The sequence below is a fragment of the Zonotrichia albicollis genome, chromosome Z, assembly GCF_047830755.1.
Source record: "Zonotrichia albicollis isolate bZonAlb1 chromosome Z, bZonAlb1.hap1, whole genome shotgun sequence".
In the NCBI taxonomy this organism is placed as follows: Eukaryota; Metazoa; Chordata; class Aves; order Passeriformes; family Passerellidae; genus Zonotrichia; species Zonotrichia albicollis.
Genome location: NC_133860.1, coordinates 16861839 through 16880570, shown reverse-complemented (window position 1 = coordinate 16880570; position 18732 = coordinate 16861839). Strand labels below are relative to the sequence as shown.

Sequence of the window (18732 nt, the reverse complement as noted above, 5' to 3'; positions counted from 1 at the left end):
GGTACGGTCACTGCCCCGGTCCTGGGCCCACACACCTTCCACAGCCCGGGCTGCTCACAGGTCGCCACATCCACCCCAGCAGTCGGACTCCGTTTTCTGGCTGAACTCTAATGGTCAGTCATGGGAACAGGCTGCCCCGGGACGTGCTGGTGTCACTATCCCTGGGGGTCAAGAGCCGTCTGGATCCGGCGCCGGTGATGTGGTTTAGGGGTTACAGGGGCAGTTCTGGGCGGACGGTTGTACTGGGTTGTCTCGAAGGTCTCTCCCAACTTTAATAATTGTATGAAACCAAACAGACTTGCGGCTGTGCAAACGAGGCACTCGTGGAAGGACACTCGGATCCCGAAGGCAGCGCAGTGCCCGCCCCGGGTCACGGCCGCGCTCCCTCAGCCGCGGGTCCCTTTCCGGCGCCGCCCCGCCCGGCGCTGCCACATCCTCCGCTGACATCAGCCTGCGCCGCCATATTGAGCCGCCGCCGCCGCCGCCGCCAGCGCGGCTGCCCCGGGACCGGCCCGCTGCCCATGACTGCCCCCGGCCGGGGCGCCTAGGGCGGAGCGGCTCCAGCCCAGCCGGCCCGGCTCAGCCCGTCCCCTCTCCGAGCCGCCGCCGAGCCCCGCTCTCTCCCCGCCGCCATGACTTCCCTGACCCAGCGCAGCTCCGGGCTGGTGCAGCGCCGGACCGAGGCCTCCCGCAGCGCCGCCGCCGCCGATAAGGAGCGGGGCGCCGGCGGCGGCCCCGAGGATGAAGGGCGCCGGGACGAGTCCGGTGACGACGAGAAGGGCGATTCCAAGGAAACGCGGCTCACCCTCATGGAGGAGGTGCTGCTGCTGGGCCTCAAGGACCGTGAGGTGCGGCCGGGGGCGCTGGGCAGGGGGTGCCCGAGGGGACGCCGTCTTTTGGGGGTGCTGTGGGGAGCAGGAGCCTGGTGGTGGGATGAGGTCAAGGGCGCTGCAGAGTGAGTGTGGATGGGGGCTTCGGGCAGAGGGAATAGGGGACGTGATGTGCCTGGAGCAGGCTTGGTGTTTTGGAGGAGGTGGGAAAATGCTGCACGAATTTTGGGGAGGGGGAGGCCGGCAGAGTTTGTGGTGCTGCCGTTTGGTTGCGGGGTTCGCAGAGGGGCTGTCATATGAGTACACATGAGAGGGAATATAGAGTACCCGGGAGGACAGGGATTTGGGGGCCAGGGCTTCAGGCCAGCGTTGGACTTGAGGGCCTGGGTAAACCTGCACATTTATCCTCCTTCAACTTATCCGTGCCTCTAATGTGGGAGAGAGATAGCTCTACTCCTGTGGGTTTTGTCACTCAGAACTCTGATACTTACGAGGTCCTCAAGTGCTCTAGGGTGCTGAGCAGCCCTTTTCTACTAAGACTTTGCAGAGTAATGCATGTGAACAATATCTTAAAATTGGGGGGAGGGTTATATCACAGAAATGGGCTGTGAGTAAGGAAAAGCGTGTCAAAATGAAGAAATGGCATTATTATATAATTCTGTATTTTTACTGATTTCATTGCTTAATAGTTTGCCATGATACTGTAAATAAGTCATTGAGTGAGGTGTACTTCCTTCACTGTGTGGGATTTTTTTTTCATTTGAAAAAGGCAGTCAATATAGAAAGCACACAAACTGTGGAATGAGAGTTCTATCAGGGAAGCAGTTTAATTTGATGCGGTGTATTTGATTAAAGGGTGATACACCCTTATTTTAGATATGAGATACAGTATGGATTTGATTAAGCAACTAGCTTTTCTTTTTTTTTTTGTCAAGTAAACTTGCTTTTGTTTTTTAATTTGTGTGACAAGTAAATAATTTAATCCATTTCACTGATTTGAATGGAAGTCTCTTGAAACTCTGCCTTTTCAGTATGGGAGAGAAGCTGGTAAGTTATATGTTCTTTGACAGGGCATTGCATCTGCCATACATTTACTGGCTCTAGTGAATAAAGAGTGGTTTTCTTGATTAATGTTCACTTTTTAGCCCATATCACTGCACCAAAGCTGTCTGAGTTCAAGCAGCGTTTGGACAGTACTCTTGGGCATACAGTGTGACTCTTGGGGATGATGCTGTGCAGGGCCGGGAGCTGGACTCAATTATCCTTGTGGGTCCCTTCCAACCCATCTTATTCTGTAACTCTGTGGTCTGTGTATGTACCTGCTAGAGGAGCATTGTGGTTCTCTCTGACTGTGTGTTTCAGAGCATATTCTTGTACTCCCGTCATTTCAGGTGGACCTTGCCATGGTGTCCTGATAACCTCAGTAGACAGTGATCTCTGCTTCTACCTGTGAAATTGAGGGCTTGTTGAATTGAATGCATATGAGCATTTTTCTTTTTACATGCCTGAATAGTTGGGGGAAAGTAAGTTAGGAGTGGCAGGAGCAATTGCTGACAGGACTGGCTTAGGATATACCTTATCTTGAAGAAGGCGGTGTAAACTGGGTGATTTTTCAGCCTGTTTTTTGACCAGGATTGTGTGCTAAATCTGCTGAATTAGTGGGCATTATGCTGTAAAGATCTCAGGCTAGGGAGCATTGTGTCTGCCAGGAGGAATATGTGGCACAAGGCTTCGTGGTGCATCAAAGTTAATATTGGGTCTAAAAGTCTGCCTTTGCAATGGTGTGCATCAAAGTTATGCATTACCTGACTTTGCTAAGCACAGCAGTGACATACATTGAAAGGGATCTGTTATTCCTTCGTAGAGAAAAAGGAACTGAATGGTTACAGTGGCATGGATATCCCTAAGTCCCTTGAGATTTTGCATTCGAGACATCAGACACAAAGAATTGTAATTTCAGCTCTAGGGCAGGGGGCTTAAATGCAGGAGCTGTAGCATACCCTCTTTGTGAGCTTTGTTAGACGTGAAGCATTGGGGTTTAGACTTTTGTTTTGGGCCTGCTTGTGCCCTTGTGTACAGGGTACACAATTTAAACCATTTGTCATTTGTTTTCTTTCCAAAACTGGAAATAAAACTACAGGCTTTTTTTCCAATGTGAATATTTTTTGTTCTCTGTTGTTCTAATGATAAGTAAGCAGAACTAGCTTACTTTACACATCTGGAAATGTGGAAATGTTTTTTTTACAAAGTCTTGACTTCCAGTAGAACTGATTTACTGTAGCATTTGAGTGAGACTTTCTCTAGAGAGCAAGCAAAGCAGAGCAACATAGAGTCTGTAAAGTGTAATTTTGAAACTGTATGAAGTCTAAGGGACAGGCAAAGGCAAGTTTATGATATACAAGCTTGATTGAAAGTCTGTAAATTTAAAGCTGAGAATATCCTTCCTGTTTATTCCAACAGGAGAAAACAATTTAATGTTTACGTGAAAAAAATACAAGAAGTAGACAGGATTGACCAAAGAACATATAAATAAAAAATATAAAAACAAGAACTCTGTTTTGGCCAAAGAACATATTTCCCTATAAATAGATGCTTTCTCAGAACACTTACTGATACATGTATTGATAACAAGCTTTCAGATTTTTAGGTAATTTTAAACAATAGTGATGTGACTTAATTTCATATGAACTGTATACAAAATAGCTTACATGTACAGAGCTACTTTTATAATTTCTAAGTGTACATGGAAGAATCTTTGCTACTAGGAGACAATTTTTCAGGAAGATATTTAGTGGTGCATTGATGAGTTCAGTGTTTCCAGGAGATTGTTAGATAATTGTATACAAAATAGCTAACATGTACGGAGCTCCCTTTATAATTTCTAAGTGTACATGGAAGAGTCTTTGCTACTAGGAGACAGTTTTTAGTGATAGGAAGATACTTAGTGATGGATTGATGAGTTCAGTGTTTCCAGGAGATGGTTAGATACTAATGTGAATCTTGTTTCCAGGGTGGTGTGATGGTTGTAAACAACCACAGCAAGACTTTTGAGATGTTGTCTGGTTGCTGCTGCAGTATGGATTCAGTGATGGGAATTTCTGGTAGCTGTAGAACAAACACACCACCCCTCAATCCTATTCCTGACATCTGAACACAATTACCTATATATGTAATGCTTCTTGGACATGGCCTTTTTGTTTGTTAATGTTGTGTTCCCCCCACACAACATTAGTTTAGCCTAATTAGCTTGTACCTAATGTTTGTCTTCTGATTGCTTTTTTCCACCAACAGCTCTCCTTCAATCTGTATTTTCTGTGTACACATAACTATTTTTGTATTCCAAAGTCAAGATGGGTTATAAGGGATATGAGCTAAAATATGTGCATGCTTGCATAACATGACAGATGTGGTGTCCTTGGAGGAGCAGGTAATAAACTGGAAGAAAATACATTACTAAAACTTTTTAAGGGAGCCATCACAATACCTGCATGTATTTGGAAATCCTTCAGAAACATATCTGGAAAAGAGAGTCAGGTTCATCCATTTAAAGCAGAGCAATAGCCAGTTGCTATAGGAATGAAAAGCATGCACTGATGTTAAACAGTGCTGAATATGGTAAAAAACCTGTATTGTGATAGGATGGATTAAAGCCACAGCAAAAGGGAGTTACAGTGTAGAACTGTTGAAGCAAAGGAAGGGAGTAATAAATATTGGAAGTTATAACTGATTTAAAAATGATAGCTAAGAGATGAGTATAGGGTAGCTGTTTCATGACAGGTCCTCCCGGCGTCTTGTAATTCAGTCTCATAAAAACGGAGAGGTTGTGAGGTGGTCCTGCTATGTAACTTGCTCCACTAATTTCATCTTTGTAGGGTTTCTTCTGGTTTTGGGTTTGGCTTGTCTTTTCTTTTTTCCTCCTTTTTGAAATTTTCTTTTGGTAGTTGTTGGGAATCTAGTCAAATATAGCAGTGCACTCAACTGCTTTTATCTTCTATACAATTGCCACAACTGAGCAAATTTAACCAGAGAGAGAGACCTAGCACCCACCAAGATAAAATATTTATTTGGTCTGTAACTAATTCCTCACTTGCTGAGAGAATACTCATGTTAAGTATGCTGAAAAATACCTGGCTACTGCAGTCTACTGCAACATTAAATATTTCTTAGATTTTTTACCCTTTCTTAGCTGAAGACTAAAATGTCATTTGTGGGAATGAAGTAATGTTAAATCACTTCATTAGGTACAGAAATTATCTTGGATCTTTGTTACTTATGTTTGGCCTTCAAAAATTTCATTCATTGCTGAAAATTTGGTTTCACATCATAGCTTTGTGTCCAGATAGGTCACATGAAGGTCTCCAGCTTATGATATTTTTCATTGTATTGAAGTAAGCTTTTAGGGAAGTAGTGTGCCTGCTTCAGATGGGCTATTTTGTATTGACCAGATTAGTATTAAAATGTAGGTTGCTTATTATTCTTACAAATATGAGTGTCTCAGTTGGTTTCTGAATTTTATATTTTAATCCTAAAATTACTTTTGTGAAAAGTGGCATAGGAATTTTGAAAACATTCAAAGTGTGGGTGGTGTTTTTCCTGCTCTTAAGATTTGACTTAGTGAAATGGATACTGTGATGCAGACGTCTGGGAGGATTTGCCTTTGTAAGAAATTAACAGGTTTTAAAAAGTCTTCTTTGTATCGTTTTAGTCTTTTTTTGTCTCATGAAAACCGTTTCAGCAAGAGGCTGAATGTCAACTTGGAAGCGCCCAAGTTTTGCTGGAAAATTTCTGAGACAAACAAGTGTAACTCGAAGAGGCGTCCCCTGGGAATTCATTCGCATTGCAGTTGAAGAGTGATGTATGAATGTGTTGAAACCTGGACAAAGGAGTGCTTTTTCTCAAATGTTCAGGGCCTAATAACAACAAAGTGTGTAATGTCTGTGGTGAAAAATTCTTTCTTTCATAGTTGCCTACCTTTTTGGTCTTTTTTATTTTTGTATTTCATGTCTATAGATAAATAACAGACTAGGAGAAGAAGATAGGAGGTGTGGGAGGAGGAGTACCCCAGTTCTCTTTGCTACAAGATGAGTAAAGTGCCTCTTTACTGTGCTGCTGAGTAAATCCTGCTTTTGGGCTCCTTTGAGGATATACTGATTTTGAATCATTTGCATGCAGTTGGTGTGGTTATCCCTGCTTTCATAGCATGGTTAATCTGTGATTGATATTATTTTTCTGTGGATAACTTTGAGTGTGGAAAGTCCTTTTTTATGACAAGGTGTCTGGTGTAGGGCAAAGACAAAAACATTGTCTGGGCATTTTTGGTAGTGTTTTCCAGTTTTTAAAGTGCTCTCAAACAGAGCTTTAACTTAAGTGCTCTTAAAAACATACCATATCTATTCTTCCTCTCCCTTCAGCAAGCTGCTTTTATTAAACATTTTGAATAAAGTATATATATAAAGAAAATTTTGCTCTTTACTGCTAGAAGATAAATAATGATGAAACTGAAAATAATATTTTATATTAAAGAAGTAATGTTTTTTTCAGCTATTCTTTAATCTTAATGTAGCTAACATTTAGTGCTACATAAATAGCATTTATTTAAATTAGTCGAGGCCCATGTAATGGACTTATTTGCAAGGATAAATTGACCAGATTAAGTATTGTAGATAGTATATTTAAGAATTACTTTCTTACAGATCATATAATTACTACAGCACATACTCATCTCTGTGTTGCATTACGGGAAAGAGGGGAAACTAGTCTGGAGTAAATGTGCTTGTTTTCCTCTGAACAACATTTTCAGTCCAATTTTTAATAAGTTTTAGCAAAAGAAGAAAAGAATTGGTTAACTAGCCATGTGCCACTTTTAACTGTTTGGTTTTTTTTCTGGCTTTCAAGCAGGTCTTAGATCAATTTCAGTAACTTGCTTTCTCTCAGAAATATTGATAAAATGTTGCTGCAGAATGATTTCACATGTGCTTTTCAGACATAAGAATTATGAGATTGCACATAAAATAGTTCTCAACTACTCTTTTCCTCCAAGTACATTGTCTGTAAGCCTGGATGAGTAGAGGCACAAGTAAGTAGCAGCACAAAATCACTGTGCTGTTGCTCTGAGTGTGGGCCAGCATTGTGCGTGCCAAGTCTTTCCCACCTCCCCCAGTAAAACCTGTACTAAACTATCATGTTTCACCCTTTTTTTTTCTTTTTTCTTCCCATGTTTGTGGTGGACTGTTCAGATATTACATTCTATAAGCGAGGTCTTTGTAAAGGGAGAGGAGTTATTTTCAAAACTCTCTTTTTATTTGTGGATGTTACAGGATTTATTCATCACACTGGGAAATTAGTTGTCAGGGTTTTTGCATATCTTTCTGTTGCTGATACTCTTTTAAGCACTTGTAAGCTGCTTTTTGCTACATACTTTCCAGTCATCTGCCTTTATGGTCTTACTAAATGGCATGATGTAGTTGTGTTATTTGGAGTCCTTAGCTGCCAGACCATCTTTTCTACATGGTTTATACTGGGAGGTTTGTGTTTAGCTTGTCATTCTTGTACAGCACAGCACATTGCACTTCCATTTTTTTTGTTTCAATAGACACTTGATTTTACTGTGGCACTTCCACACTGGGTAGTCTCTACCACGAGAGAAGCATTCTATCTCCTGCAGTGCACAGTGACCAGGCAAGTGTGTGACACCCATTGTGTAGCTTGAGGTAAATATGTCAGGTGGACATTCTGTCAGTACGAATCACTCAGGGAGGGCTAACTGCAGCTACACTGCTTGAGCTGGATATTTAAATGGAACTCCTGCTTTAGGAGCTCCTGCAAACTATGCCTGAGACTCTCAGTTGGTATATGTTAAATACTAAATGGAGGAACTTGTTCCTTTCAGTGTGAGACCAGTTCAGTGCGTGTACTTTTTATTTCACTTCATAACAAAGATGTTGACATGGCATTATTATGAGTTACTCTGTTTCTTGAAGATTGCTTGCACCTGGAGAAGTGAGAAACAAGTGAGGAACTAGAAGCTTGTTCTGAAAAGAACTGAAAGGAAGATGGGTGATATTTAGACTAAGAATAGAAGGATCTCTCTCCATTATGTACATGCTTTTTTAAGGACCCAAACACAGCTCTAGAATTCCATCCACATTAATGACCAGATGCATATTAATAAAAATTAAGCATTGTGCACCTCCCCAGTTTGAAATAATACAGTGTTTTACACAGTGCTTTTAATTGTGGCTGCTGTAAAAGAAAAGGTAGAAGAGAGGGAGGTGTAGGTGTTTTATTTGGGTGCAGATACACTCTAAGTACCGAATGGTAATTTTAATAAATGTGGCCTGCTTAGTCAAAGTTAGTGAAACCTCCACCTCTTATTTAGTTGGCCTATGAGGGGCCTGCTTTGTCTGTATCAGTAAGAATACTAGATGCAGGTTTTTCCTGTCATTTTTAAGAGAAGTGTACTGGACCTGTCTGCGGTAGAGTTAATTTTCATCACAGCAGCCAATATGGTGCCATGGTTTTTGTTTTTGACCAAAACAATGTTGATAACAGAAAACAGTGGTGATAACACACACCCTGTGCTTTCTGTGGCTGAGCAGTGTTTGCACATCGTCCAGGCCACCTCTGTTTCTCACACTGCCCTGCCCTTCATTGAGGGGGTGCAAGAGGCTGGGAGGGGGCACAGCCAGGACAGCAGACCCCCAGCTGAGCAGAGGGGACCTCAGGCTGTGCAGTGCCATGGTCAGCCATAAAAAGAGAGTGGAGAGAGCAGGGTAGGTGGTCATAGCCAAGGGACCACCTGGGCATCAGGTAGATAGTAAGTATTTGGCATCACTTACTTATGTTTTTTCACTTAAGGTCTTCCTTATCTCTCCCCCCATGCCAAATTGACTGAGGGTTTTTTATGGGAGTTTTATGGGACTTTGCTGCCACCCAGGCTCAGCCTGGCACTAGGGGACACTAAATTCTAATTAAATATTTCTTTCATATAAATGTTTGATGTTATGTTCAGTGACAATAGGAGGTAGAGTAGAAATCAATTTCTTGAAATCAAAGGTTATTGAACAAACTAATTACATCTTAATTTTGCACCAGTATGGAGAACAGAGATTGGACACTGATGGAAGGTGGCTTTACAAGAGTCATGCAAATATTTGAAGTCATTATCTGCGTGTGTATACAGTTAATCATGAAGAAAGTTAGGCTTCTAAGTTTGTCTTTTCATTTCTAAATGAGCAGTCAGACTCTTAAATGTTGATTTAATCAGAGGTCTCATAAGGGTTCAGCAGTGTGTGTGCTAGTTGCCTCCTCTTTAGAAAATTTATGGTTTTTTATTATCTCCATTTTAATGAGAGATGTGCCTTTGTAACGTGTGTGTGTACGTGCTTGAAAACATGGCAGTAACATCTGGCTTTAGTGCTTTCAGTGCCTGACAGCAGCTGCTGTGTTACCTATTCCTAAACGCAGTGGCAGGTTAATCAAATACCTGACAAGTTACTTGTCAAGAATACTGTGCTTTGTAGTATATGTAAGCATGCTTTCCTAAAGTATTTCCATGTTTGACTGTCAGAACATTTCAGAGATTTCCCCCACTAAGTTATCTTCTATTTATAACTAGAGTACAATTTATGTTCCAGTAAATGGCTAATGATTTCATTTGCATTAAAAGAGATAATCAGGAGGGACTGGAGTAAAACATCAAAGTCCTTGCCTTGTAGTATTCCAGTAATAAGCACTCCTGCACTCTAGCTTGACTTTTCTTCTTAATTTTCAAAAGTTTCATAGGTTAGGATGTACCATTAGATGTTCCTGCAAATTTCTGGGTTGAGAAGGAGGTGGCTTACTTGAAAGGTCAGACTGCAGGAAAGAGCTATCTAGTATAGGTTGAAAAAGACCTAATGTAATGTGAAGAGGAATCCAGTTTATTTAAAGTGCACATGATTGAAGTTGGAATATTTTTCATTTGACGCATGAGAAAATCCAGAGTATTCCTATAAGTGTCTTACTTGAATATTTTTTTAGTATTTACAGATTTTGGGCATCTTGTTTTTATCTTTTTAGTATTTTTACTATGTTTCCTGACGGCACCAACTTGAGAGGAGCTGTTGACCCCTTGAAGTCATAGAGGCCCAGCAGAGAGACCTTGACAAATGAGAGGGTTTGATACCACCAGCTGTGTGAAGTTTAACGAGGGCAAGTGCCAGATTGTGCAGCTGGGATGGGGCAACCCCAGATGTGGGGAGGAGTGAGATTCTGGAGATGCCTCAGGGACGCGGCAGGATTGTTTGGGGTGTCCTGTGCAGGGCCAGGAGTTGGGCTTGGTGATCTTTGTGATTCCCTTCCACCTAAGGTTATGGATACAGGATATGATAGATTATGATGCTGTGATTTCTGAGGGATGACTGGTAAAAGGGATTAATGTCTCCTAAAATTATTTTGTTTTCAGAATGTCTTCAAAATGTTTTTTCCAGCTATTTCTTTTACTGTATCTGAAATTCCTTTGTTACCCATTTTAGGGATATCTGAAAAATGAAACTCATACTTTTGGTAATTAAATCTATTGTTAGTCTGTATGATACATATAAAATAGCCTTCTCTGAATGCACCCATATCAAGTGAATCTGGGTCATGTATTTAACCAAATGTTTTATAACAGGTTTGTCTCTAGAAACAGTGAAAATCAATATATGATAGACAGTAGGTGTGAAAACCATTTAGTAAGGCAAATGGAGGGTTAGTCTTTTAGAATTTGCTAATAATTAAGAATTTTATTGAAACATATTGTTGTCTGAACCAAAATTCAGTTTTGTGTTTCAGGATTGCTTAGTGTCTTGGAATCTAAGCAGGGGGGAAAATGAATGTGTTCTCAGCTTAACTATCATTCTTGTATTCCAGAATTGTTTTGTGCAGGATGTTTTTTGTCTGTCTTGTTTGATAAGTCCATTGACGGGGGAAAAGATTGAAGCTATTATTGAAGAGTTGTTCAAGCAAGACACCCTAACCCTGAACATTTTATTTTATTTTGGGCTAAGCCATACAGTTCCTTGCCAAAAGAACTTGATTTGGAAGTTGCCAAAGAATGCTGCCAGAGAAGCTGGAATTGGTTTTCTGTTTAAATCTGTCTGCCATTGAGCAGTACTTTAGTGTCATGGAGTATGAGATTTTCTTAGAGGTAATAAGTTGATAGCTATTAAGAGCTAATAAACTGAAATACGTATTTTAATGTATATTAGAAAGTAAGAAATGCTGGGTCATTAAAGCATATGCATAATTTGACTATGTCAGCTTGTATTGAGACTTACTGCCTGCTGCAGCTTCTGTGCTGTGATTACATTCAGGTTGATATAAATTACAGTAACCTGCATTGGAAAGAAAAGAACATATCGTTTTGGTTCCCTGAGGATGAAAATGGATCAGTTCACGTGAGATACCTTTGCTGACAGCAGTCTTCCTTTGTCTTGAGAATTCAATTTTGGACATTCCGGCCTATATTCAATGAATGTTGCAATAGTTTTTCCTTTTCCTCATCTTCTGTAATTGTTTTCTGTTTTGCATTTTCCCCACATTCCAATAACTATGTTTAGTTAGAGTGGCAGAATGACTTTGAATTGGTTCTTGCTGGACTTTGAGGTGCTTTATGTATTTATTCCATCTAAGGCTTCTGAAGCTAAGTCAGAGGTTCACAGAGGTCTGTATAAGGACCTAGCTGAGGTGGAACAAATGGTGGCTGGCTGCAGAAGAGGAGTTCTAGCATTGACCAACGTTTCTGTTTGTCATTGAAAACTTGGAAAAGTTTGTGAACTTTTTTGAATTTTGTGTTCTTGCATTCCAAGACCAGTTTGCCTTTGTTAGGCTGTGAAGCTGCTTGTAACAGCATGCTGGAAGGAAAGACTTCCTTTTTTTTCGTTTGCTTTTTAAAAGGGTTCCTTATTTCTAAGGGATAATCTAAAATTTATGTAATTGAAGTTTTTGACTGAAAAAGTCAGGTGTCAGATTTATTGGACACTATAAAACACACTTGGGATTAAGTTAAGCATCTGTAGCTTCAGTCTTGCTGACTCTGACCCTATTCAAGAGATGCAAAACTGTATCATTTGTTCCTTATAGAGTGATTACATTCCTAAATAAATTACTAACTTTTAACAGCTTTTCATAGCTAAAGAATACGTAAACTTATTGCTGTTTTATTGCCCAGTAACTCAGTTACTGACTTTGATTTGCCTGAGATTTCTTCTTGCATTTGTGTTATCACAAAGAAGAGGTTTGCTTACCTGCAGCAGTGTCAGACCATTTGTGTTTCTGCAATCAGCAGTTCCAGTCAGCAGTTTCACCTTCAGCTAGAAAGGATAGGAACAGAACCATGTACAGGTGTTAGAAGACAATGCTCCATACTGTTCTTTGTCCTCTCCTAGTGCTATCAGATGGTATCTCCATTTAATCCAAGAGAACATAGTGTTTCTGTTATAGAAGAATGCTGGTGATAGATGCATTTGGAATGCTTAAAATTAGGCTTTTGGGTCACCAGAATGAGTTGAAATTCTATGCTAAAACATTATTTATAATAAACCAAGTGTTGTTGTTACCCTTTTCCTCTATGTTCTGCTTATATTTTGTACTTTGCCTATTTGGATTTGGGAGCAGCTCTAAGGAGATGTGTTGTAGAAGTTCTTCAGGGGATGTAACTGCTTTTGAAAATTCAAAGTAATGTTAGTAGTTGTTGAGAGACTACTTAAAGGAAACGGTGTATTAAGATGGTGGTTGTCTCTTTTGAGACTATGATAGCACAATGCCTTTCATTCCACTTGTACTCTTCATTAAAAATCAAAATACTTTTAGGCAGTGTTTGTTTCATAAGCAGTCATAGCTGTGAAGCAGATTAAAATTGTTAAGTTGCTTGTGACCAGTTCTTACTTGGGAGATAGGATGTAGGGAGAAGGAAGCAGACATCTCTGACATGAAAATTGTTGCAGACCAAACTTCCTAATAACTCTTCACCTGCTGCAGATCACCTGGACAGTGTGTGCTGTTAATTCCTTCCCTTCTTTTCTCCCCAGCTGTCTTTCTGTCATCACAAAACTACTACTTGAGGGAGGAACTTGTTGACTGAAAGAGTGAAAATTCTGTCACAATTGTGATTAAGTCCATTATGAAATACAACTTGCCACAGTTGTATTTCAAGATAAATTTTCCTTGCTTGTCTTTTGCAGTAGGTTTCAAGTGGGTGACAGATGATGATTTTATTAATATTATTATGTTCTCTCTGTGCTTTGTGTTGTTTAATAATAGTTAGTAGGTGCCTCTGAAAGAACTTGCTCTTTCTTCAGAGAATCAGAAAGGGATGCTATTGCTGCCTTGCCAGATTTAAATAATGTAACTTCCAGTTTATGATCATCAGGGTAGTCATTGCTGAAGTCCGAAATGGGGACCTGCATGTTTTGTCTTTTCTGAGCATATTTTGGTCATAAGTGCCTTTAGCACAGGTATCCCAATAATAGATAATTTTTTTTCCTCTGTTCTTCATCCCAAAGACTAAGTTCTAACTGAAATTATTCAGATTATAAAAACTATTCAGGGTTTGAATGCAGTTCATCTATTGAAGTGTGAGTTGTAACGGAATGGGATGCTGTTACATTTTGCTGTCTGTCCCAACCACATTCTTTCCCTTCTCTGTGCTGTCTCTGAAGTTTGCTCACCTGCATGGTGAATCAGGTGAGGAGAATGTCAATTAGCTCTCAGAAAGACCACTTGCTCATCTGGCTGACTACACAAATGCTGCCGTGGGCTCAGGCGAGAGAACAGCATGGAGTGTGTGTCCATGGAGTGAAGAACTGCTTTTGTCTCCAACAGCAGTTCAGGCTTTGGACTTCTTCCTTGGTTTAGTCCTCAAAATGGCTAAAAATGAAGATGTAGGGAAGGACGTACCTTCTCCAGTTACATGCAAGGTTTTATGCAAGGCTAAAATGAGATGTGGTGGCATTGATTTGAAAGGTCAGTAAAACCGAAATTAATCTCTCCAAGGTAAAAAGTAGTGATTCACAAGGGTTGCTAGTGCTGGGGAAGTAATTGAACTCTGGGGTATCATTTTGTTCTGTTTCTTTTCTTGCTGTTTTTCCCCTGGTGTTTCTCCCTGCCACTCTTAGTACCTCTAAGAAAAGAAATTTGAATATACATGTACATTTATATATATATATATATATATATAAATATAAAATATTAATCTTTCTCAGAATTAACTACGCACAATGAGCATGCAGGTACATTTTTCTTCCATGACACTGCTATATAAATGCTAGATGTAAGTAGACTCTTTGCTAATTGTGGTATTCAAAATGAAAACCAGCTCATATAAAATTTATACCAGCAGATGACTTAATTTACCTTTTCCAGTCCTACAGGTGATCTGAACTGACTTTGAGAAGTTTTTTTTTCCAAGTTCCACATTCACTTTAGTTAGTCCATCTCAGGCTTAGATTTCTTGACGACTGTTTCCTCTTATGCTCATCTGAATGGTAGAACTGAACATTGTGGTTTTATCTGTCCTCAAACTATATATTTATTATTCTGGCATGTGCATTTGGCAAGAGCCCCTAATTGGACCTGCAAGTAATTTTCCAGTGTGTTTGTCATCTGTGATTTGTGAAAACATAAAAATAGTCTGCTGCACATTGGAAAGAATAGATAGGAAAGAAGAAACACCTGTTTAGGAAAGCTCAACACTTGTTTGTATATAAACAAACCCACAGTTTTGTGTCTCAGAGCTTTTATGTTGCTGCCCCTGACAGAGTGTTTGAGTGCCATCTATGCAGAGGAAAGGAAAGTAACAGCAAACTCAGCAAGTTTGGGAAGTCTGATTTTTATTTTTTATAATCTAGGTAGAGTTTTTTGCAATTTTTTTTGGCTGAAATACTATTCTAATAGAGAACAGGGTACCTGTAAATTCAGAATTTACTGTTTACTAATGTGAAAGCTTTCTTTAGCCTGGATTGTGCCTCCTAGCTGAGAAACCCAGAATCTAAGGAATTGGTGTTTTCTGACAAGACTGTAAGGTGTGTTACCTCAGAGATGGCACTCCCAAACTCCTCAGGAGTTGTAGTTGTTCACTTCTGCTGTTAGTTGGCCAGCTTCCCTTCTGATTGAGCTGCCATGGCTGGAAAGAGTTTAATCAATATTTTATTTGTTTTGTCTATACGTGAAGTTTCAGAAACTGCATTGTTTACCAAATTTCAAAGTCTTTTTTTTGGTGTCTTTCATAATAGAAAAATTTGGAGTTTCCTGAGAGCAGGAATTCAAGGGTATGGGTAGCTGTAGTGATGTTTCTCCTTTAGAAGGTTCCCTTTGATTGTTTGGTTTATTTTGGTTGTTTATTATAGATGTTTTAGTTCTGTCTTTTCATAGAGGGTGCTAGGTAAGGGTCTAAGGAATACTATTAAGTTTGAATTTAAAATGAAAAGGCTTTTAGTAAGAGAAGTATAGACTGGGTGGTATTATGTGCATTATCCCAGAGAAACTTCTGTTGTGGTTCCTCATAAATGTAAATTGAGTCTGAGTCAGAGCCAAAACTTTGACCTAACACTGACCTATGATATGAGGCTGTGTGGATCTGAGGATAGGCCTGAGGGACCTGTTAAGTTAAAATAAAGAAATGCTTTATTTTTTTGGAGAGTAGGCGTTAGTAACCCACAATTTACCTTCACATACTGTTACATGACTTTATGATGCTTTTTTAAAAGCTGCAGATTTCCAATTGCAATGGCTCTGTGATCTGCAAAGTAATCTGCAATAGCTTGAGACTCTTTGGATTAGAATGCATTGGCAGCTGCGGTCTGTGTTCTGTAAACAGCTGCCCTTAACCACATGAGTTAAACACATCATATTTATTTATGTTACCATGTGTGTGTTTTGAAGCCTCAGAGTTCTAATTCTGCAAGCATTTTGCTTTCATTCTCTTGAACCTGAGGTATTTTCATGGATTTTTTGCTGTGCCCTGCTCCTTTCTTGTCTGTGCCGGGTATGGTAGAGCTGCTGGTCACCTGTTCCGAGTTACCTGAAGAAGTGAAGAAAGAATATTTGTTCCTGTAGTGGGAAGAGATTTTTAACAGCTCTGATAAATAAAAAAATTCTTGAGTGAAAGATTACCCAGTCCTGTCTGAGTCTTTTGTTCTATGTTTTATTAAGAAAGTTTTCTTTTTTTTTTAACTTTGTAATCCATTAGGGAGTACTTCTACATAAATATGAGATGACATCTACAGCTTAATTGCATTTTTTGCACTGTTACTGCTGGGTTACTTCAAATTGCACTTGGGAAACAGAAAATAGTGATGTTGATTCAGTGGGGTCTTTCTGTTTGGGTTTTTTTTAGTTATTTTTTATTTATTTGTTTCAAATAGAGTTAGTGTGACAGTAGGCTGGAAGCTGTGAGACTCATTGATCTGTGAAGGTTGGCTGTTTTGTGCTTAAGTGAAATTATTTTGAAGTTTTGTGCAAGTCTTAAAGCAGCCTTAATTGTGTAGAAATCACTAACATGGCACCAAGTGTCTTGAGACACATCTGATCATTTTTTGTCTTCTCACTCTGATTTTTTTACAGACTTACAAAATTATAGTGGTCCTGGGTGCAGTGCCCTGTTGGATCACAGATAAGGTGTTAGCAATCTTCTTTAAAGAAATGAAAAATCACAAACAACCTTATGAATTTTAAATTCTCTTGGGTAACAGTGTCTCTAAAGAGACTAAGTAGAAGCAGGAAGTGGAAAGTAAGGTAGTTTTGGGAACTGGCCTCTGTTATACAATGGACTATTTAATAGTTGGCCGTTTCAAGTGATTAATGAATAACTAAAGGGGAATACCTGTGTGAGCTAGAAGTGGGTAGAAGGCAAGTGAATAGGAGAAAGTGAATAAATGCCACAGGAGCTGGTGGGAAAGAAATGGCCTAATGAACATGGATTTTAAATAACTTATTCTTAAAGTGGAAAGAGGATCTTAGTCTCAGCTCTGTGCTTTGCCATATCCTGGTGCAAAGTCGAACTTTCAAAGTTAGTACGGAAACAAGTATTTGATGTAAACTTTATTCTAATTTCTCTTTTTGCTTGTCTAGCAAAACTAGTTTTTAGCTGAAAGTTTCTAGGTCAGGTCTGATGAAAAATGCTTTTGTGCTGTGTTTGTGTAAATAAACATGACAGTTGTAAACAGTTTTTTGATCTTTGAGTCATTGTAGATTTAAAATTTTGTCTTGCAAGCTATTCATAGCTTAAAATGCTATTCTAGTGTGATTGCTGTCAGATAAAAATAATCTGCTTTGTAAGTCTTACCCCCCGCTGCTTAGTAACTTTAATGAAATAAGTATTTCTTTGAGTTAGAGAGTTTATAAAGCTGTAAGACTTGCAGGAAGAGGGATGAAATAAAAATACTTGGTATTGTATTTGTGAGAAAACTAGTGCTGTTTAAGAGCATTAAATAATAGAATGAATTGCATTTCTGCATAGTGGTGTTTGATCTTCAGTCAAGTGTTTTGAGACTGCTAGGAATTGGAATAAATGAATAGTTTTAAAAACCTTGTCCCTGTCTTGTTCTGTGTGCTGTAATGAGCAGTGGACAGATTACATTCAGGGAGAGGGTGGGAGGATGACAATTCCCCTAGTGAGCATTGACTTCATCCTGGTCAGTGTGTGGTTTACAGATTGGTTGCTGTCTGTCAAACTTCATTATTGTTCTTGTTTTTTAAAGAACATTTAAATTTTTTTTAAAACTTCTGCCTTCCTGTTAAAGCAATTGAGTGGAAAAACAGAAAAGAGATTGGCTGCTGACTCTTAACCTGTGAGCTAGCTTGGTTTATCCTCTTTTAGCCCTTGTTTCCTTACAAATAATGCATTTTTCTATTTTGCCATTCCACCTCCCCATAAATTATTAATCTCCACCCCTTTGTTTCTCTTTTGAGCATTTTTTCTAGTTATGCTATATACCAATTAAAGTAGGTGTCAAGAGGGTGTTTGGAATATCAAAGATAAGGGTTTCCCATTAATTTCTAGGTACTCCAGGAAGACTGAGTTAATTTAAAGGATGATTTAGTTAGACTGTTGTGTGCTGAACTGATATTCTGTGAAAGTTCCTTCGATTGTCTGATATCTTTGCATTAGGTGTCAAAACCAACCCATTCATCTACCAGAATGATCTGGAAAGATCAGTTAATTGGATTGAAAAGAATCCCTTTCCTGGCTCTGTTAATAGGTGTACAGTTTCTGTGTGTGGAAATACAATGTTCCTTCTCTAGAGGATCACCTGAGAGCTCTGAGTCTTGGAGGCAGAAGGAAAATAAGAAGTTGGTGACAACAGGATCCATTCTCATGCTTCACTGTCATCTACCCCACCAAAAGAAGCAGCTCCATTTGTGAAGGATGTAATATTTTCAACTGGCTTTCAGGGCTAATTGGTTAAAAACTTTTGGGTGGTTGTGCGTTCTCCATCCTTGGAGGCTTTTGAGACATGCTTGAATAGAGCCCTGAGCAACTCGACCTGACTCCATAGCTGAACCTGCTTGCAGCTGGAGGTTGGACTAGAGACTCATGTGTTCATTTCTGACCTGACTTGGCTCATGAGTGAGCCTGCATTTCTCTGCAACCCTCAGCCTATGGCCATCCATGTTAACTGCTGGAACACAGGAGTTTACATCTGGTAGTTGGTGCTGGGAGTGGTAGAAAGTCACTTCATTGAAAAATAGTAATTTAAAAAATAAATTCAGTTTCATTGCTAAAAAAAGAGAACAAGCATCAGCACTTTAATTCTTTGCATAGTGATCTGAAATTTTCTATGAATGTAAAGAAGTGTAAATTTATTGTGCCTGTGAGTTTGTGCTGTAGATTTTTAGTTTGCGTATGTATTGTCTGACTTCAAAAATTACCATGTAAAGA

The 18732-nt window shown here is 39.5% G+C and overlaps 1 protein-coding gene across 1 annotated transcript in view; it reads left to right on the top strand.

Annotated features, from left to right (window-relative positions):
* Nucleotides 1-423: 423 nt before the first annotated feature.
* GOLPH3 (golgi phosphoprotein 3) overlaps nt 424-18732 on the top strand; it is a 31109-nt gene continuing 12800 nt past the window's right edge. Inside the window, exon 1 of the mRNA XM_005488780.3 lies at nt 424-848. Within this exon, the coding sequence (XP_005488837.2) occupies nt 633-848 (216 nt within the window). The 5' untranslated portion in view covers nt 424-632. The remainder of the gene's footprint in view (nt 849-18732) is intronic.